The following is a 21,976-nucleotide window of genomic DNA, read 5'->3' as shown; positions in this document are numbered from 1 at the left end:
TGTCAGTGGCCTGGATGGGTTTGTTTGGCGGAGGAGCAGATCCCGGCCGGAGCCAGGCGGAACGCTGTTGCGCGGAACGCGCGGCGCGGCTTCTGTTCCCAGCCGGCGGCGGCGGCGGGGAGGGCGGGCACGGAGCGCGGGCGCGATGTGGGGCCGTGTCCGTGTCTGGGGCGGCGGCGGCTTCGCGTCGCGGCTCCTCGGGGCGGCGGCGGCACCGCGGCTGCACGGCAGCCCTCACAGGTACCCTCGCTCCCCTACATCCTCACCTGGCGGGGCGGGGGTGGGTGTGTGCCGGCGGTGGCCGGGCCGTATCCCAAAGCGCGGCCTTCTGAGGGTCGGGGTCCGCGTGTGGCGCCGGGGCTGGGAGCCAGTGCCACCAGCAGGGACTGGGGAATGGGGTCAGTGGAAGGGAATGGCATGGGCTGTGTGTCTCACGTTGCTTTCCTTGCCGTCCTTCCCATCGTGGGGTGGTGTGAGCGATCCGCATGCGTGACCTGGCCATAACTCTGCACCGTGTAGATCAGCAGAGCGGTGCTGCCTGCTGGGCTTTGTTGTACATGCCCAAAGCACCGGCTAAGAGCAACATTTGGGAGTTCGTTTTCATTTTTACTATCAGGTTTTTAAGTGTTTTTTAATGGCAGGTCAGTTGTACGTTTATTTATTTAATTTTTTTAGTTTCAAAGCTCCTCGATACTTTTGCACAAGCTCCGATGCTGTGATGGCCTCATGCACGAAACGGCTCAGGCTCCTTGGTAGCTGTATTTGCTTTCTCAGGCCGAGCTTCCCAGCAGGAGGCAAACCAGAGGGGAGGTGAAATACAGCAATGCAAACTGCAATGCACTGCTGGTTTTAAATGTCTAAGGCTTGCAGTCTTGCTGTGTTTTCCGGGTTTTTTTTTTGAATCTTTGTAAGCAAAGATTAGGCTGAGAAAGTTGGGGCTGTTCAGCCTGGAGAAGAGAAGGTTGCATGGAGTGTCTGAAGGGGGCTACAGAGAAGCCAAAGAGGCACTCAGGAACGGTAGTGATAGAACGTGGATACAAATTGAAAGAAGGGAAATTTGGGTTAGCTATTAGGAAGGAATTCTTTACTGTGAGAGTGGTGAGACACCGGTACAGGTTGCCCAGAGGAGCTGTGGATGCCTCAACCCTGGCAATGTTCAAAGCCAGGTTGGATAATGCCTTCAGCAACCTGGTCTGGTGGGAGGTGTCCACGGCAGGGGGCTTGGGACTAGATGATCTTTGAGGTCCCTTCCAACCCCTCAACATTCTATGATTCTGTAATTTCTGAATGCTTAAGTAGTGTTAAGGTGCATGCAGCCTGAATGAATAAAAAAATGAGCTTGGCAAATACCTGTGGAGAACAACGCAGTGTAAAACAGCAGGGCTCTCACCTTCTTCCCAGTAATGAGATTCTGAAGCTTTCCTTAAATTTTCCTGTTGCTTCTCAATGTTGAAATTTAGAGTTTAATGCTAACAGTTTATGAGGTACAGAGTGACTGAAGTGTAATGCCTTCTGGTACTGGCAGATTTTCTTTTTTTTACACAAAGACAGATGTGTGTGAGGTGAGGAGGTATGTCACGATTCGTTCAGATTTGTGGAAATGTTTTATGATCTGCTGAGATGTTTTATTTTGAATCAAAATAAATATTTAATTTTAATTTTTTTTCTTTGTTTTAAAGCAAAATAAGCAGCTGTGAATTTAGAGATTTAAAAAACTTCATTTTAGAATGTTAAAGAGAACAGTTCTTTGAATTTTATGATAACTTTTCTAGAGAATGCAGTTTGTGTCTGTGTTGCAGCAATCTCCTGCTGTTCCTGGCTTCACATCTTCACCTGCACTGTCAGTTTCAGCTTCTTTGCAATGATGTGGTAAACTAAGTAGAGGAACTATTTCAAAGGGAAAAATAACCCAAATAATTTTTTGTTTGTTACTGGGTTATCTTTCAGCAGAATCCATTTCCCCACTTGGCTGCTATATTGCAGGGTAGGGGAATGTGATCTGTAGTAGTGCCACAAGAGTGAAAACATGTGAAGCTACATGTGTGTGTACAGTCTTTTTTCAGATGTCTGGGAGTGTTGTCTTTATTGACTTATTTTTAAGAGTTTTGGTGAGTTTTCTCACTATCAACGAATTTAAGTATAAGGTACCAGTAGATTCAAACTTGCTCTACTACCTAATGCAGAAATACTTAGGAAGTTTTAAGTTCATAGATTATTTTCTCCACAAAAAACCCAGTGTTTTAAAGTTGTTTACTTGATTTTTGTGATGAGGAAACTGTAAGTAATCAAGAGTTTGAAATGGTGTCCCAGTCCTTCTCAAAAGTCAAATGGTACATGTTTGGCATATACTTAACATACTCAGAATGCACTCAGTTAGACCTAGACAGTTGTAATTGATGTTTTGGGGTTTTTTTTTCGTAGGCTTACAAAATTCAGCCTTGGACACTATTTGTAACTTCTGTTTTTTAACTTTGTATGTCATCTAGCAAAGTACAGAAACCCTTCAGCGCAAGCAGCGTGCTTTCTGCCGAGAAAGATGAATGTACCACTTCCAAAGGCAGCACCACTGAGGGGGCATCAAAGAGGCAGGAGGGTACAGCAGAAACACCAAAGCAGAAGCTGTTAGACATTATTGGTAATATGAAAGTGGAAGTGAGCTACAGAAAGAAACTCCAAGAGTTAAAAGCCAGTGAGAAGAAAAAGCAAGCCACGAACAGGCTGGAAGGCCCAGACAGTGAAGGTCCTCAGAAAACTGCAGAAAGCATCCAACGGTAAAGTGTCACAAACTTTTCATGCCCTGTTTTATCCTTTTTTCATTTTTTTTCATTATTCAGGACAAAATAAGCCATCAAATGCCATTTCCACCTATCGAAAAGAATCTTGTAAGGGAGTGTGGTGTACAGATGTAGCTTGGAGTAAATCATAGGAGAGAATCTGGACAAAAGATGCCAGTTGCTTTCTATGAAATGCTACCTTCTTCTGCACTGAGATTCTGGAAAGGTAACATTAGCATCTGCTTGTGGAAAGTTATTTTAATGGGAGAGGGAAAATACTGTTCAGATAAAATACAATGAAACTGAGAAAAAAGAAAAAAAAAATTAAGAATGGCATCATGATTGTCAGGTCTTCGGACTGGCTCCTCTCCACAATGTGTTACGTAATATTTATTACCCCACAGGTCTATGCTGCCAGTGGTTTTCAAGCTGTATGTCTGAGGGGCTGTGCAGTGGCATGGGGCTGCCATTTCCCCAGGTTTGAAAACAAGAGCTTGTCACAGTCATTCAGCATTTGATGATTAGTGCATTATAGGGCAAACCTGCCTGTCCCAGTGGCCACCCCTTGGGAAAATATCTGACTAACTTCCGAGTTATTAAGACATAAAATGGCAGTACAGAAATGACAATTTAAAGATATTAAAGGCTTTTTTTTTTAATTTATTTTTAATTTTGTATCTCTTGTGACTCTTACAGAGGGAAGCCTTTAAATCCAGAACTGGTGAAGGCTGCTTCTGCAGTCGCATCTTCCCTTCCACTCAACAAGAAACAGACAGAATCGGAACTACTTGCGCAACTAAGAAGACATGAAGAAACCACAGATAAACAGAAGAAGGGGGAAACTATTAACATACGGTCTGTTTATTGAATTTTATTCTCAATTATCTTCCAAATTCTAATTTTGCAATGTCATCCTGAAGGTGACTGGGTTCTGTGTTGGAAAGATGGCCCTAAAAAATACATTTGGACAGTTTGTCCTTGGGATTAATGTATATTAGTAACACCGTTGATCTGGTTATACCAAACTCTAAATTTTGCCGTCGTCTTTCTAAAATGGTTTTGCAGAAACAGAATTGTTTTCCTGCCCAGGATCATTGCTTTCTTGGACAGGCTAGCAAAATAACAGCTCTTTTTGTGAGTTTGTTTGGGGTTTTTTTGTCACAAGCTTCCAAAATTCTCACACAATGGATGGATTTGTAGACGTTTCAGACGTTCTGTCTGGACTGGTGAATTTTCATGACAGCTCTGCAGAAATGAACTAGAGCAGCTCTGTTTATAGTCCCACCCTTCCTTTCAAAACTTTCCAGTCAACCCAAGAAACTCATCTGTTGGCTTAACTCTGTTTCCAGTGTGGCTTTCAAACAGATGAGAAACATTTGTTTGGAAACGGACACAGTTGTGCATATTGCTCTTTTGGATGATGGCTGAAGACAGGTTTTTCATTCTGTTTTTTTCAGCTAGTATTCAGATAACTACTCAGAAAATAAGGCATTAAATCCAGGTGAAATGCTGCATCTTCAGCAGAAAATGAACGTGAAACCTTTCTTTTCATTCTTGCAGTGTGAACTGCAAGCTGCTTATCTTAGTTTTAATTTATTCTGTGAAAATGAATTTGTCCCAAACGAGGATCTAAGTTTGACCCATCTATTATTGTTTGTAGTTTACATGTATTATTGTTTATAGGGATCAGTAAAGGATCTGCTTGGTATGGTTATCAACGTACTGCAAACAGAGCAGCCAACAAGCTAATGATGTTTGTGGCTGATGTCTGCCTTCAAAGTGAGTGGAAATTAAGGAAGAACATGACAGATGCTTGCAATCAGATTGAGTTAAATGATTGCCCAGAGAGTGGGGTATACAGTGCTCAGTGATAACTGTTAAGCAAAATACCTGTTCTTCAGTTATAAGGACTATTTATATAAAGCATATGTTCATTAAACTGTTAATTACCAGTGGGCTTGTGTCCTTTCTGTTACTGTGCTTTTTAAAAGAGCAGAGTACACAAACATCTCCATAGTGGCATTGGCTGTGGGTGGCCAACTTAAATGTAATTAGAACCTACTTGAGTACCTAGTGGAGGACCGTTGGGATACTCACTGAGCTAATATGTGCAGGGGCTAATGTCATATGTGCTGTCTCCCTTCCCTGAGGTGTACATGCCTTTGTCTAGGTGTGGTTGGTCTGACTGCTGGCATCAAGGGCTCACTGTCTTGTCACCTACTGCACTTTTCCTGAAGCACTGACCCAGCTCTGGCTGCAGTGAAAGAAAGATGATGACTAAGGAGCTTGTAGTATAAGCAAAAAGGGTTTTTTTCTCTTGAAAGTGAGTTGAAATTCTTCAGAAATTTAAAAGCTGCAGCTATATAGTGCCTCTATGCTGTTGATGGGTGGATTGAAATGTGGTATTACAGTATGTGGATGAATCGCTACCGTTAGAAAAATGCATTTTCCTCAACCAGAATGTCACGGCTGGCTTGCTGTGATTAGAGTTGGCAAATTCTATTCCCTGAGGCAGCTTTGTGACCTAGTTTGTTTCCTCCAGGGAATACACTCCCCACCCCCAGCCCCGCCCCACTATTTGCTGAAAAGTTTTAGTTTTCTTCCTTAATAGTTGAGTAACAGTTTGCAACTCTTATCAGTGGATGAGTTTTAAAGAAAGACCAGCAACTCCTGCTGATTTTCATGACAGAAAATTTGGTTATTGTAACCTTTCAGAGTTAGTAGTGACCTTTCATTTCTTTTAGATCAATGTAGTACTTTCAGATTTCTGACTAGTGTTAAAAATGTGGATTTTACAAAGCCCAGCAGCCCTCAGACTTGATTCAGCATGATTTATACTCCACAATATCTCAATCCACGCAGCACACTACAATGCTTTTAATATATTAGAAAGCATTTACTTTTGTTTATACGTTATTATTTTGCGTTGAATTTTATTTTGACAAGGGAATACGGGCAATTTAACTTTTAATTTTTTTCTATAAAGGTTTTGCATTCAATATACTGACACATTTTAAAAGCCAATATATATTCCTCAGTTATTTAAAATATTTAAAAATTAGATACTTTCATAAGCAGTAGACCATATAGAGCTGAACTGTAAAAAATGGTGCTATTGTGATTTATAATACGTAATAAATTGTACGTTTTCCAGATCTTTTGTACCAAATATTTTTACCAGGATAGTGGCATGACCTCCAGAGGTCACTGTTGAATGCAGTCATCTCATCACCTTGTTTTGTAGACAGCATGAGGGCAGTATGTTTATGAGGAGGGGAAAATATTAATGATACCAGAATTTATTTTTCTCAATGTGGGATAAAGTTTCACTCCATGGAAATCACAACAGCACTACACCAAAATAAAATCTGCGGTTTCAACCTACAAGTTGAAATTTCAGCTCCTGTTTTGGGTGAAGAAGAGGAAAAGTAGTTCAGAGCTTTGACTAAAATATATCCAAAGCTCTGTAGGTCTTCATTTTTAGTATGATAATTATTGCCTGATAATCAGGAAGGAGAGAGAATCTGTGGTTGTTACAGAAGTCCTACCTCTTCCTATTTCTGAATGGCAGAAGTACCTAGGAACGTAGGTTTAAAATGTTGTGTTGGGACATGAGGTAATATGTAATATCTAACCTCTATCAGTACACTGGGGTTGGAGTGGGACTTTGAAATTGACGTTTCTTGTTACAAAAGGCATTAAAAGAATCTTTGTAGTTTTATTTTTGTTAATACAGGGGTACTTTTGATGATGCAGGGGTATTTTTAATGATAAAGTGATGAGTGTTGCTGCCAGAAACATTGATATGCCAGTGATGGGGTGACACTAGGATTTCCCAGTGAGAAATATGATACCATTGACTGCGTGTTCTGATGGATTTGTAGTGTAGTCTGTCCAAACCTACTGTGCAAAACTGCAAGTAAATTAAGGAGAGGTTCTCTGAGCAATCCTGCCTCCCCTGAAGCACGGGAACGCTCCAGCCTTCTAGGTCACAGTCGAGTCAAGCCAGTGGGCTGGGCTGTGTGTGTCTGACCTTAGAAATTATGTCCCTTTGACCCTCCTAAGTGTGTCAAGCCTCTGGCTCAACACCAACTTACTAATGCCAGTAGCCACTTCAGAGAGTAATTTCTAACGTGAGATATGTGACTAATCTGAGATTGTTTTTTATTTAAGATTAAAATGAAATTCTTTAAAACTTGCCTTTAGATACCTTTCGGAGTAGGTACTAGAAGAGCTATGCTGTTCTTGTTCTGCCATTTGAAACCACATCTAAGACTGAAGAGAAATCCTGCTGTGTTGCTGTGGCAATTAGCTTTTACAATTTTCCAGAAGTATTTCTTTCTCGTCAGTAAAATCTCCTTTGAATTAAACTGCCAAAAGCAGAGTTTGAATTTCATTCAAATTGTCATAAAATGGATGTACAGTATTTTTGACTCAGCCTATTTTTACTTTTTTGAGACCATATTTATGTCTTAAAACTTGAGTGCTGCAATTTTGGATGCCTGCATGTGACTGGCAGCCGTTGGGTGGAGAGGACAGCTGTGAGGAAGAATTACCGGCTTGGCCTTTACCAACCAACAGACTTGCCACTTAAGGGAGGCAGGAAGGTGGTGTGTTTTGCCCTTTGTGTTCAGAATGAGCTGCACACGGTGCTGGAAGAGATCGGAGCATTTACTCTTCACATATGATTTTGACTACAGAATTACGAAGGAAGATGTGGTCTGTTAATGCTGTAATATGATTATGCAATGCAACAGATTGCAGTGGATCAGGAAAGGTGACCTACTTATTAGGGTGGCATGATTGGCCCATGTCAGCTGATGTGTGAAGTCAAGCTTCCTTTTGGTCTGCAGCAGCACAGCTCTGTCCCTGGGCAGTGTTGGTTCCTGTCCAAAAAACTGGTGATTTTTACCTCCCTGTTTCAGCCTATTTCTTGTATCCAGAGAAGTTCCTCATTTGCTTAAGCAAAACATATCTGGTACACTCTGTGAATATTGGTATGCAGATACGTGATTTTTTTTTTTAGTTGGAAACTAAATAATTTCAAAGAAAGCATTCATTGTAGATTTAATAGGTTAAAATAGCACTTTTCCTATATAGCATGTAACAATTAAATGGTTGAAAAGGTAAAGCTGAGTGTTTGATGGTTTAAAGATGGGTGTATTTTATGAGGAATGTATAAGTCTGTCTCATAGAGGCTTATGAAACCAATTGAGAGTAGAGTTTCTGGTTAATACATATGACAAACTTCCTCGCTTTGTCAGTTTGTTGAGGTTTTACTTTTCATGTTTTTAATTTCAGCAACGTTATTTCAGAAATGACAGTCAAAAAGCAGTCCCCAGCTCAGAGGGGTGTGAGGATATCCAGTCGCATTTCCTTGGAGTTGGATGATGATGGTCAAAGAATAAGACCTGAAAGATTTTTGTCTCAGTCTTTTGACTCCAGAAGGTATGTTTGTTGTGTTCTACTTGAACAGAAGGAGCATGCAATTACTAATGGATAAGATTTTAAATTTACTTGCCGTACTTGACAGCTTAAGGAAATCACTTAACTATTTTTCAAGAAAAGTACTGTTAGCATTGAAATAAACCATGAGAACACAGTAGTTAATGTTAACCAACAATCAAATAATGTGCAGTTTTTTAATGTTACATTTTAGATAATTAAAAATACTTGGTGCTGAAATGTAATTGTGTTTGTTTTAACTAGTTTAAATTTTTCTCACTTATGCCTAATACACTTTCATGTCACTTCCTTAAATTTTTGGGAAATGAAATTTTGAAGGTTTGCTTTCCTTTACTGGAAAACTTTGATAATGTTCCACGTTGAGAAAAGTTTCATCCATTCTGCTGGGGTTTTTAAGAGATGATAAAGTTTATTTATTTAATTTTACCACCTTGTTGCAATTAATAAGTCATTCTGTAATTTATTTCTCTATTGTCTGTGACATTATAATTGTCCATGAAATTAACTTTATAATTTACATTGTAAACTCCTTAACCTTATCTTGCTGTTATTGCTGTTCTCTTGCATTATGTGGCCAGTCTATTTTTTAATGAATTAAGGAATGCTCTTGCATTTTCGGTTTACTCCTGTAAGCTGTGTTTTCTTACCTGCAGTCTTTTGATTTTTCAGTGGCAGCTCATCATTACCTTCCTTCTCAGTATACTCTTTCTCTAGCAGTTTTTAGTAATATTAACTTCTCTTGTCATTAATTTACTTTACAAATTAGTCCCCTGTTCTTGGGGCTAGGGGCTGGAAGTTGAGGGAATCATTTGTGTTTAGATAGATCGTGTTGAAAACAGAATTTGGATAACTAGGAGAAAAAAAAGCATAAGTTTGTGGGTGAGTAGATGTAGAGTATTCTGCTCTCTTTGGTTATCTAAGACATCTATTTCAGTATATCATGAACAGAGAATTGTGACTTCCCCTAAGGAACAAATCGGAGCACAGCGATTGGCCGTGTAGATCATGCGAAAACATCGAAGTGGCTTATGGCCATTAGAAGTCATTAGAAGAACTTAACCAGCCTGCTGAAATGTTTCTGAGTAACTTCCTTGTTCTTGAACTGCTAAACTGCAGTGGTGTGTTAGGGAAGCATCTCTTGGGACTCTTCAGTGTTATAAGCGTGCAGTGTTTTCTGTTCTGGTGCAAAGCTGGTAGGAGGTGCAAGAGGGGCTTTTTGTAATGAAAGTTGAAGGGAGAAGAAGCGCAACAAAGGTTTTGACCAAGCCCTCCCAACTTAGATATTTCTGTCGTAGGTTTTTCATTCAGCTACAGGCTGCTGGTTTGAGGAGCAAAGAAACTGACTTCATTATCAGATGAAGGATACCTCTCTAGATATTTTTATTCTTTGGATAATTCTCAGACAGAGGTAGTAGTCACATGAAAGTAATTTTATTATTATGCTGCAATTCTTGACTGACTGTGAGAAATACTTTATTTAAGGTGTTGGATTAAAAGTTTTTCAAAGTATGAAAGAACAGAAATAATATGATCTAGAAGTATCAACTGGAAGCCTGAGCTTTTACATGCTCATACAGTGTATATTATTTACCTTTGCTAAACTTCTCATTTAATAACATACTGCAAAGTGAATTTCACTTATATTTGAAAAAATTTATTAAATTTATGATATCTGAGAAGCTGTCTTGCCCTCTTTGTCTGATGAAACTATACTTGGTATATAACTTCAGGATCAGTACTTTAAAATTGTTTTTAAAATCCCTATAATGAGTAAACTGTCCAGTTTCAGGCCTAGGTTTCCTTCTGCATACCTGAAAATCTAATGGATTTACATATCAATTGACAGTATGAAAAGGATGGATTAGGAAGAATATCTTAGTTTAAGTCGAGTTAGTAGGTTTCAATGAAATGAGTGATGTTGCATTATAGTAATTTAAACTTGTAATTTTAAAATAAGTGTTCTTCCAAGTCATGCTTGTATCTTTGGCCAGTGTGAGTGGGAGTTACACAGAGATAGGAAAATATAATCCTAAATCAACATTCTTTTAAGGCTCTGTAACTAGATTGCTCTATGCTGAAACAAATCTGGGGTAGTTTCATCACTGAAATGTAATATGACAAGAGCAGGTTTGCAGAAGTAGTTGAGGCCATTAGAAATCTCCAGTAAATCCAGATAGGTGGAATTTTAAGGTCAGAAAGAGTAACAGTGGATATGCAATAATGAAAAGTAGTAACTGTTAGAATTTCAGTGGAAACCTGGAAGATAGTATGATTAAAAGCATAATTGTTTCTAAACTAAAGACATTGTTTTTTCTTTGTTTTCATTTATAAGAATTTACTTTGACTGCTTCTTGAACTCTTGTATTTCCAAATTTTCTTTTTTAGTGTAAGCTTATACTAATGTTAAATGTAATTGAAAATAGATGGTCAGACTGAAATATTTTTATATTCAGAAGAGAGAGCTACTTAAAACATATTGTAGGGATATACTCTGACTGTTTGCCATATGACAGAGAAGGTGGCTTTGTAATCTTCCAAAAAGGCTATTTATGTCATAAAGCAGGAATTATTTGATTTAGCTGTTGCCTTTTCTGTTCCTGAATTGTGCAATATTTTTTACAGGGAAAAAACCCAAGTCTTCAGATAGTTGCAACTTTGTAAAATCACTTAAGTACTGTGGTTTGATACTGTTTACCTTTCTTCAGATTCCTAAATACTCCAGTAAAAAGTAACTACAAATGTAATGTTTGATTTATGCTCATTCCTTTGCATGGAAATGTTTTGAGAGGCTCTGTTACAGAAGAATAATAAAGTCATAAACACTTCCTCTGGTTTAAAGCCTGAGAATTTAGTGAGAGGCACTATCTCCTTTTTTTTTTTTTTTTTTCTCCAGAGATCTGTTAGTTCATGAAAATATTTTGTGCTTTTTAATTTGCTAGCTGGCAATGTTGTGAGGTGTTGTGAAATACTAAATATCGGTTTTCTTTTTTGTTTATAGAAGTCTTAAAGTAGGAAAGAGACTTAATATATTCACTAAGGCTTCTACAGAACCAGAACGCGCACTGAAAACAGGTTAGTGGAAATTCAGTAATGAAAAACCCAGTGAGGCCAAGTTCTGCATTTTTAGAATATCAAGAGATTCATTGCTCTTAGGAGACTTATGACCTGTTCACTTTCTGCTTTCAGACTGATAAATGACTACTTTAATGTAACTCTGATTTTTACCAAGCAAAACTTCCATACAGATTGTTTTCTGTAGTGATCAGGGCATTCTGTTACTGAACTTGAACGGTATAACTGGCTTTTTGTCACAAATGTCAGTCGTACTCCTGTGAGTGTAAAGCCAGCCTGGAGAATGGGTATGTTGGCTCCAGCTTATTTGTCAAGTTGCAAAGAAACGTGAGGCTGTGATTGCAGGAAAACAAACTCTAGAGGTGGCTAAGCGTAAGCAGGGTAGTATAAAACCAAGATTACACACTGGATTGCTCTGTGGCCTTCCTTTGTTTAGTGTTCCAGTTGCAGCTTGAAAGATCCCGTTCAGTGACTGACAAACGACACCTTGCTTTATGTGTTGTAAAGCTCTTCATATATGTTTAGAATCATAGAGTAGTTTGGGTTGGAAGGGACCTTTAAAGGTCATCTAGTTCAAACACCCCTGCAGTGAGCAGATATGTCTTCCTCTAGATCAGGTTGCTCAGAGCCCTGTCCAACCTGACCTTAAACGTTTCCAGGGATGGGGCATCTACCAGCCCTCTATACAGCCATTTCCAGTATTTTACCACCCTCATTGGAAAAAATTTCTTCCTTTTTATCTACTCTGAATCTACCCTCTTTTAGTTTAAAACCACTACTCCCTTGTCCTGTTGCAACAGGCCTACTAAAAATTCTGTCCTTATCTTACTTACAAGTTCCCCTTAAATATTGAAAGGATTGTAATAAGGTCACCCTGGAGCCTTCTCTTCTCCATGAGAAACCATCCCAGCTCTCTCAGTGCATCCTTTTAGTCATCTTCATGGCCCTCCTCTGGACCTGCTCTAACAGGTTGATGTCCTTCCTGTTCTGAGGACTCCAGAGCTGGATGGAATGTTCCAGGTGAGAGCAGAGTAAAAGGGCAGAATCTCCTCTCTCAACTTGTTTACCGTACTTCATTTTATGGTTCCAGTTGGCTTTCTGGGCTGTAAATGCGTGTGGCTGGTTCATGTCCAGTTTTTATCCACCAATATGCTTAAATTGTTCTTGGCAGGGCTGCTCTCAGTCCCTTGATCTCCCAGCCTGTATTGATATTGGGGATTACCCTGACCCAGGTGCAGCACCTTGCACTTGACTTTGTTGAACCTCATGAGCTTCCCATGGGACCTCTTCTTGAGCTTGTCCAGGTCTCTCTGGATGGCATCCCATCCTTCAGGTGTGTCAGCCACACTGCTCAGCTTGGTGTTGTGCAAATTTGCTGAGGGTGCACTTGATCCCTTTGTCTGTGGTGTTGATGAAGACACTGAACAATACCAGTCCCATTACAGATTCCTGAGCAACACCACTTTGTCACTGATCCCCATCCAGACACTGAGCCCTTTGTCACTACTCTCTGGATGCGACCACCCAACCAGTTCCTCATCCACCAGCTATACATGCCAAAATTCCTGTAAGATAAAAAACACCCCAACAAAACACAAAGTCAAAACAGGTATGACCCACCTTCATGTTCACTGAATGGCATAGCTCTGCAGGAAGAGTCTTCATGACACATGACAGGGATAGCTTTCACGCCTGAAGGCTCAGCTTTACTACAGACTGGGTTTGGCTAAGAGTGTGTGAATATGGGCAAGTCGTGTAAAGAACTCCTTCTCTCCCTTTTCTTTCTGAACTATGAAACTGCATTGTTAGTATTGATTTTTAATATGCTGCTTTCCCTCAAGTATTCTGAGGCCCTTTCAAAAAAAGACTTTATTCCACTGTGGTGACTTAGAACTTTGTGTAAAGCCAGCAGTGGCAGAAGAAATAGTACTCCTCTCTGATGTCTTAGAAAATGATGCATATTTGTTTGTTTCAAGAGTAGGACTCTTAGTTTTTGCCAGATTCTAGATGAGTACTTTTATCTTTTTTTTTTACATTTGAAACTGCAGGGAGAAATTAATTTTTTTATTTAATTTCTGTAGTAAAATGTAAAATAGTGCTGTTTGCATATTTTCAAGCAGCTGTGAGGTTTCTGAATTCAGCTACCTCTGAAATTTGCTTATTATACTGGAATTCAATTTTTTTAAGACTGCCAATATCTTTAAAGTCTCCATTTTACATATAAACCCAACAAATTATGCAGTATTTGTTTTTAGCCATCTTAACAAGTGTGGTGTTGAAGAAGCTGGCTTTTGACTTGATTCAAATTTACTCAGGTAAAATGGTGAGAACTTAAGCTTTCTTTTTCTCATGAGCAGAATGCAGACACAATGGCTCATAGTAGCCACTAGATAAAAAGCTGAGATGCACTTTTTTTTTAAACACAAAACGGGAATGTACACAATTGTGTAAGAGAGCGAGTGGATTTTATTGGATTTGTAATTAGATATTAAGAAGTAAGCTTCTTTCAGCTTTTTATGTGGTATTTCCTTGTTTGGTTCCAGGTAGCCTTGAGGAAATCTACAATATATTCTAAGCCAGGAACCTGATTACTTGGCTTACTGACTAAGCCTGATGACATTTTTTTTGTGTTAATCTTGGGAAATACTGGTGTGGTACTTGATACCTTGATTCATTTGTTTTCATTGTCTTGGCTCATATTAATGGAGATAATGAGTTAAAATATTGTTTATACATGACAGAAAAGCAAGTTTCCTGTTAAGTATTGATTTTGAAAACCTGCATGTTAACTGGAAAGTAAATTGGCATCCTGAAAATATTCTTCATAACTGTTAACATAAAATGTCAGTATTATTTTCCGTTTCACAGAGGTGAAAATATAATCTTTATCACCCTTACTGCAAGCTTGAAAAAATGAGTTTCTCCTTTCCTCTATTAGAAGATGTACTAGTTTCTTAAAGATGTGGACAATAATTTCATTTTGGTATGGTTTCTCATATTGTCTTCTAGCTGTATTTTATTCTTGCCTCAAGCCCTCAAATCAAAGTAGTCAGGTAGGGAACAGAGTTCTGGAAATTTCCCTCTTAAGGAACAATTTTAATATCTTCTGATTTAACACAGAAAAACCTGAAAACCCTTTTCAGTATGTAAAACTACTGTTTGCCCTTCATTGTGTCTTCTCTTAAAGCGGGGGAGGAAGTTTTTTTTTTAATTCATTTGAGTTGTAAGCCGCTGAGCTAAAGATGAAATTATATCTTGGCTTCAACTACTTACACTTGTGAGTAGTAAAATAATAGCTGATTGGCCCTGATCCACTTCAAGTGGACTCTTACATTTGAATTCACATGAAGATCTCTGTTCCAAGGAGATTAGGGTGAATTGATAACGGGAGGAAGCAAAATACCCAAGGAGAGTGCAACTTAGGCCAGCTCATGAGACAGCAGCCCAAGGCACTCCCAGTGATTTCTCCCTGTCCTGTGGTAACAGATTGTTCCCTTCAGTTCAGCGAAGAGGCTCAGTCTGGGCTCATGACCAGTTCTCCTGGGTGGAGGGGCAGGAACTCCTTAAGAGTAACTACTGCCATATGAGTAAACTTTGATTAAAAAAAAATGAAATAATTATATGCATCAGGAAAGATGCATCCCTGAAGGAACTGTTTGTTCCTTTGTGAAAGTATAGGAAATCACAATTTTGTGAAAATTGTATAGGAAAATACAATTTGTGTATTTGTGAAAAGTATAGGAAATCACAATTTCTCAAGCCCAGGAGACAAAAACTGGGATGCTTGGGAGTGCTGGGGAAGGAATTGCCATCATTTGTAGATTGAGTTGTTTCCCTGAAGGAGAGTATCGTTATGAAGTACCTGAAAGCTTCTGTAGAAGTAAGATTCTTTTAGCAGAGTGCACCAGTTGAATTCAGAGTTTGTCATATCCACAATTTTGTGAAAGACAAAAAGGAAAACAGATTGTGGAAAAAATTAAATTCCTGCTCTGTGGAAGGCTTAAAAATAAACTGTCCCGTAGCAGTTCAGAATACATTTTCATCATACATTTGAGAATTTAATGGGCTTTCATGTCAACAGAGAATTCTCATTTGAGAAAGGTGATGCTGGCATCTGAAGTAGAAAAAATTAGTCTCTGTAAAGATTAATGTTAAAGGACTTTGTTTTAGCTAGTGAAAAGTCTTTGGCTGCTGACAGATCTTTACAAAATTTATTTTTTAGTACCTTCACCAACAATTTGGGATCTGGAGTTTGCAAAGGAGATTGCAGCAATAACTGCACAGCCTCCCCGAAATGGTTTTGAGGAGATGATCCAGTGGACAAAAGAAGGAATACTGTGGGAGTTCCCAATTGACAACGAAGTTGGTATGTGCACTGTTAACTTTTATTATCTGTCTCAATTTATCTTTTTTTAAAATTAGAGCATATTTGACCTTTGACTGTTTCAACATAGCATTTCAGCTATGAGTCATGCATTTGATAGTAAACAAATATAACTCCCTGACTGTCCCAGATCAGAGATACTTCAGATGAACTCATTCTGGCACTCTTCAGGTGAAGTCCTGCAGGTGGTTTGGCTGATCTGATGACTGGCTGCTGCCAAAAATGGGAGAACTCTCTCCCTCCCTGATGCTTTCAACACCAACAGTCCGTTCAAGTCTCTTATGTAATACCTTTTACTATGCAACTTCTTTAAATTAAGCTCCTGGCAGAAGTTGGGGAATCTTAAAACTGCTATTTGTGTTTTATAATGCTGATTCTGTTCTTTGGTGTGGGTCTTGGACAAGTGTCTAGCTGGATCTCAAATTGCTGTCTGCCAGTTCCATATCTGCCCAGGCTGAGTGTTAAACAGTTGTTTTCCCCCTTTCTTCTATCTGTTTCATAAGAATAAACAGTCACAATATTCACTCACTCTGGGCATCTATGTTAATTAGGCATCTTTGTGCACTTTATTTTCTTCTATTACCATAAAAAAAAAAAGCTTCATGTGAAGTTAAGCCAGCAGAGAGAGAAAATGAATGCAAAGGAAGCAAGAACAACTACTCAAAGTCTACAGTATAGGAAAGGGGACTTCATAACTTCAGGGAGAGCTTGGCTGTGGGTTTGGGGTTTTTTTAAAGACTTTAAAGACATCAAATAGAACTGCTTTGTAGTGATTCAGTCACTGAGAGCAAAACAGGTTAGTATCTGAAGCTGGGAGTCTTTGAAAATCTGTGCTATACTGAGTTGCAAGTTGAATAACGTGGTTCATCGTTTCATAGTGTTTATTCTCATCCTAGTTGGCAGTTTCTTCACAGAATTTAATCACTGCTCCCAGAATTGATCTGTTCCATCATGTAGAAATCCAAGTATACTCCAGTCATGTTTTCGCAAGCTGAAAACCATTGCAGCCGATGGTTTTGCTGTTGCTGTAATGTGGCTGGAACCCTGCTGTCTGGGGCCGGCCCTTGACAAAGTGTCTTTGGCGGCCGGTGGTTTCTCTGTTGCAGCAATGCGGCTGGAGCTGCGCTGTCTGGGATGGGGTGGTGGACGGACAAAGAGTCTTTACATATACTTAAACAAGAATCTTTATTGATTTGTCCTCAAAGACTAGTCGTGGGGAAAATTCCAGTGGAGCGTTCCAAAATCTATCACCTCTCAGGTTGAAATACCGAGTCAGTAAATTCCATCCTATCGAACTGCCAGCCACAGGCTATTAATCATGTCAGGTATGTCAAAGCACGGTTAAAAAGCTTGAGAACCTCACTCCAATTATATCAACATACTGTAATTTCAGTGTCTCTGCAAAAGAAAGATGCCCCTTTCTGCTGTCAATTTTGCATTTTTGTAACAGCCATTTCCCTCAATGGGAGGACATTACTTCAGCTTGTATCAGAGAAGGGTGTGATTTTTCTGTTATCCCACAAGCATGTGGATTTAAAAATGTAAGTGCAATTAAATTTTCTGTTGAGGAAGCATATATACTCAACTTTTAGCATTACGGTAGCCTTTAAAGTTTTAAACTACATATAAAAAGGAAGATGACTGCTTATACCTCTTTTTCTTGGCTCCAGAGCATCTCTGGTGATCTCGTTAGAGTGCTTTACCAAGGCACTGTGCTGTGCTTTGTGGCATCACGACAAGGTCATGATTTTTAAAATGATTTTGGTGTGAACATCTGAAGATGTAGCTAGACATACTGGCTTGCTGCAGCAGCCAGCAGCAGTCTTCCCCCACACACCCCCTAGTGCCCTGTTGTCTGCTCCTCCCTGCATGTCCTTTCCCTTGTCTGATGCAGTTGAAATCACCGTTAGGCAGAAAATTACCTTTTTTTTTCCTCCTCTCCATCTCTCCGACCTCTGATTAATTTTTACCAGATTAGCAAACCATTAGTACAGCTTGCATAACACCATTCTCACTCCTCCTTCTTTCTGCTTGCCTCTCCTGTTTCTAGTAGCTTTAACTTTGCTCCATGATTGCCATGGCAAAAAGTTGGGAAAAACATTGATTTGTGCCTCTTTTATTATTTCTGTTCATATTGATGACTCAAAACCTAAGGAGCTAAAAATTACAGTGCAGGTTACAGGTGCTACTTTGCCTTAACACCTCATTATGAGGAGCAAATGCTTTTGGTGGGCCAGAGGTTGTTACTGCACAAGTGATAGGAAGGTCTCTCTGTAAGCAAAAGTTCATCAAGTCCTGTTCTGTCTGTTTTGCTGAGACGCTGTTCCCAGAAGAGAAATATTGGATCAGCTTGCCAAGAGAAGTGGCAAAGTTACACAATCATTGTGTCAGGGTTGCTTTCGTAATTCCGGATCTGTTCTAGGGACCTACTGAAGAGCATGATTTGTCTCATTCTAAAAATCCTAAAAGGATAGAATGCTTTGTGCTGAAAGGGACCTTTAGAGATCATCTAGTCCAAACCCCCTGCCAAGGACAGGGACATCTTTTCACTGGATCAAAATAGTCATCTTTGTAGCATGTCAGCAACACTCCCTGTAAGGGGTGGACATCTGTGTTTGAGATGACATCTTTAAGGCAAGGTTGGTCATGTCTTGGAAGGATTAATGTTGTAGGTAGAGAAATTCCCAGACTTTCTGTTTTGTAATATGTTGGGGATTGGAAATAGGATATTGAGAGTAGATGACTTTTTGCTTTGAGGTTGAAAAAGAAAATCCTCTACTTTAGATTTCCTACTATGGGTGTTATTTCAAATTAGGGTTCTGAGGATAGCACAAGTGAGGCTGAGGGACAGGTTTGCAGCTGGAGTCAGGGTTTGCTGGGGGAGGGTGGGGTGGGGGGAGTCATGCAAGCATATCTCATCTGATCAGTTCCCACCAGAAGTTTCAGTCTCTGATGCTTTGGGTAGTTGTGGTCTCATTTTCTGTCACGCACTTTTGTTTACTTTTTTGAGGACTGAAATATGTGGTCTAACTGAAATACTTGGATTTAACACTTCCTCCCCAAACTGTCTATCATGTCTTCAACAAAAAGGAGATCAGAATACATGATGTTATATTTCCTTCTGACCTGCATTTTTGTTCGACTATAAATAGTTTAATTTCTTTTGGCTTAGAGATGAAAATGGTGAAATTATTTATTAGACACAATCTCTCCTGACACCCTCTATCTATCCCCAAAAGAAGAGCATCCAGGAGGCCAGATTTTACTGTCAACATTACTCAGATTCTTTCAGTAGTGAGTTTGTTGGTTTAGTTTTCTTGGATTTCTGAGACCAGCAAAAGTATGGAAGTCTGGAAAGGTTGTTAGTTTGAGAAAGCAACCAGTAGCATCTAGATACAGTGAGATTCCACCTTCCCTTGGTGAGAGAAAGTCAGCGCAGGTGGCGTGGTAAAAGGATCATCACTGTGCTTCTGTAAGAGGACATAGGTTTCCAAGCACAGCAGAAGTACACCTTCTGAAGCTGACATTGCCTGGTTTTTTTATTTTAACTTTCAACATAAAGGAAAAAGGAGAGAGCTTCTGAAGAAGGAAATGTGCTTTCTTTTTCCAAGAACAAGGGAGATAAATGTGATATGTAACTGGTATGGATACACTCACACATTTCTAGGAAAAATCTGTGGGAAAAATGGAGGTATTTCCCAGCTCCTTCAGATATTGCAGTATCTAAAGCTTAAAGCAGGAAAGAATACGAACTTAACAAGTTGAGAGACTTCTCCAACCCAGAGATGTGCATCATCTCTTTTGAAACTGTGGAAGCTCTAACAGAGGAGGAAGCCTAGAGCTAACATGGCTTAATTACCTCCATTTTAATACTCATGATTTAATTTTGTCAAATAGTATAGAAAAACATGAAACTAGCTAATTTAGGAAAACATGTACACTTCTGTCTCTGGTGTAGATTTCACATTTTTGTCATCTGAAAGTGGTACAATGTTTTTCTCTAATACCAGATTTTTATTTAAAGGTGCAAGCAAATTGGGATCAAATAAAAATTTTCATGTATATCTAGCTGAAGAAAAATCTTTCTTTGCAAATCCCAGTTTGCCTCATTATTTTTTTTTCTTGGAATTGGGAACAGCAAAAGCAGCCTTTTTTCTGCATGTAGGAATTTGTGTTCTGAGTCTTTATCCGTAGCATCACAGTATGAACAATGGCAAAAGAAATTCACGGGACAGAGAACAAAAATTTGGTGTAGGATCTGAGCTGTGCTTGATTAGAGATCTCCAATAATCCCTTATCCCCTGTTCTGTGGGTGCTTCTGAATATATCATCTTTGGTGATGGTTGTGACTTAAAAGTAGCAGCTGGTGAGAGACACAACATTTTTACATGAGCATATACTCACAGATTCAGAAGATGTCAGAAAAAACAATTTCTCTGCCCGTTTGATAGCAATAGGATGTTAAAACTGTGACTCGGAACGGACATGCAAGTAAGTGTGTGTTAGCTGTTCAGTATTTACGAGATTGCCTCATTTGTTCAAGGCTAGCTTGTATTCTTTAATCCTCTGCAGAATTTAGGCAATCAGTGTTTTCTTTAAGAATTTATTAAGAAAGTGCCCCCAACCAGCTACCACTGGTGAATCAAAATTTTCAGGTGTTGAACAAACCAGATTTTGGCAAGAAGATGGATTATGGTTATAATTATTCCTACTCCTATTCCAGCATCAGCTTTTAGTGAGATTACCAGCCAGAAAGTTGATTTAAATATTACATATTCTATAAATGTGAGCAGAACCATTAATTTTACTAATTTAAGATTCTTTGCAAACTATGTATTTTTTTACTTTACTCTGTTATGTTATGAAAATAACTTTGTCTTTTTTTTTGTTTTCTACTAGGGATGGATGAGGACGCTGAATTTCATGAACATATCTTTCTGGACAAACACCTCGAAGGCTTTCCCAAGGAAGGACCTATTCGCCACTTCATGGAACTAGTCATCTGTGGGCTCTCAAAAAACCCATACCTCAGTGTTAAGCAGAAGATTGAACATATTGAATGGTTTGAGAAGTATTTTGAGGAAAAGAAGGAATTTCTTCAAGAGATTTGAGACTTGGGAAAGTGCTTACCCTTGAAATGAAGAATCATTGTGTCACGAATGACGATTTGTTATAATGGAAATACCGTCAGTGCATAGTAATTGTGTGACATGAAAGTTGTATTTTAAATAATAAACTGAAAGGGCATACTTTCTTATGTGCGTGTCCATGTATATGTAGATACTTTTGACAACAAAAGAAGGAACTGAAAAGTAAGGCTTTTGTAGAATGTGCATTTAAAATTTAGTTTATTAAAATTGTTGTCTTTTAAATTTGAAACTTCTGATACAGCTTGAATTTGGAAAAACTGTTACTGAGATAGTAAGGGTTCATTTTGCTAATTCATTAACCACACTGATATTCGGATAGTATTAATCCTTTCTCTCCTCCTTTCACTAATTATCTTTACTGGTTCATTTTAAAGTTTTTGGTAAAGACCAAGTCATTTGAATTATATGCTTGTTGGTTCATCTGCTCAATGAAAGGCTGTTGTATTCATGAGATGTGTGAACAGCATAACACTGGTAAGTTATAGAAAATAATAAGGGAGTGGTTGATATTAAAGCCAATGGCTTTAAACTGTAAAAGCGCAAGTTTAGATTAGATGTTAGGAAGAAATTCTTTACTGTGAGGGTGGTGAGGCACTGTTACAGGTTGCCCAGAGAAGTTGTGGATGTCCCATCCCTGGAAGTGCTCAAGGCCAGACTGGATGGGGCTTTGAGCAACCTGGTCTAGTGGAAGGTATCCCTGTCCATGGCAGAAGGGTTGGAACTAGGTGATCTCAAAGGTAGGTCCCTTTCAACCCAAAACATGCTATGATTCTGTGATTCTATGAAATCTCTCTTGCCATCTATACATCCACTCTGAAGCTTTTGACTAACTTCCCATTGGTATTTGTTGTTTAAAAATGGGTCTGGATGTCAAGTAATACATAAAATTCTGTTTCACTAGAGCAAACATTTTTATGATTACTGCAGTGTTTGGAGCTGAGACCTTATCTCCTGCATCTGCAGGGCTAGGAAGAGAACTTGGCATTCCTGACAAGGAGGGTTGTTGCCTACAGTTTGCTGTCTCATGATGCCACTGCTGGTTTCTGTCTAGTTCTCTGATGCTGGTGAAGCAACTTCATATTTCCTACATAATACTTTCTTCTAATTAAATGTGTATGGTCCTTTGCATC

The 21,976-nt window shown here is 39.0% G+C and overlaps 1 protein-coding gene across 1 annotated transcript; it reads left to right on the top strand.

Annotated features, from left to right (window-relative positions):
- The first annotated feature begins 116 nt into the window (after positions 1 to 116).
- On the top strand, positions 117 to 21,064 carry MRPS31 (mitochondrial ribosomal protein S31). The gene is made up of 7 exons (XM_032680495.1): positions 117 to 240; positions 2,487 to 2,771; positions 3,471 to 3,629; positions 8,076 to 8,222; positions 11,239 to 11,312; positions 15,535 to 15,678; positions 20,596 to 21,064. Exons 1-7 carry the CDS (start codon positions 146 to 148, stop codon positions 20,805 to 20,807), a joined length of 1,116 nt encoding a protein of 371 aa, XP_032536386.1. The 5' UTR covers positions 117 to 145; the 3' UTR covers positions 20,808 to 21,064.
- Positions 21,065 to 21,976: the final 912 nt, after the last annotated feature.

This window comes from Chiroxiphia lanceolata, chromosome 2, assembly GCF_009829145.1.
Source record: "Chiroxiphia lanceolata isolate bChiLan1 chromosome 2, bChiLan1.pri, whole genome shotgun sequence".
Taxonomy (NCBI): domain Eukaryota; kingdom Metazoa; phylum Chordata; class Aves; order Passeriformes; family Pipridae; genus Chiroxiphia; species Chiroxiphia lanceolata.
The sequence above is the reverse complement of the archived record's forward strand: the minus strand, read 5'-3'. Positions and strand labels throughout refer to the sequence as shown.

What these genes read in the sequence shown, in the direction of transcription:
- MRPS31 (XM_032680495.1), top strand. Translation starts at nt 146, where the DNA reads ATGTGGGGCCGTGTCCGTGTCTGGGGCGGCGGCGGCTTCGCGTCGCGG. An exon ending in GGGGAAACTATTAACATACG is followed by an intron (nt 3,630 to 8,075) that starts GTCTGTTTATTG and finishes TTTTAATTTCAG; the next exon opens with CAACGTTATTTCAGAAATGA. An exon ending in CCCAATTGACAACGAAGTTG is followed by an intron (nt 15,679 to 20,595) that starts GTATGTGCACTG and finishes GTTTTCTACTAG; the next exon opens with GGATGGATGAGGACGCTGAA.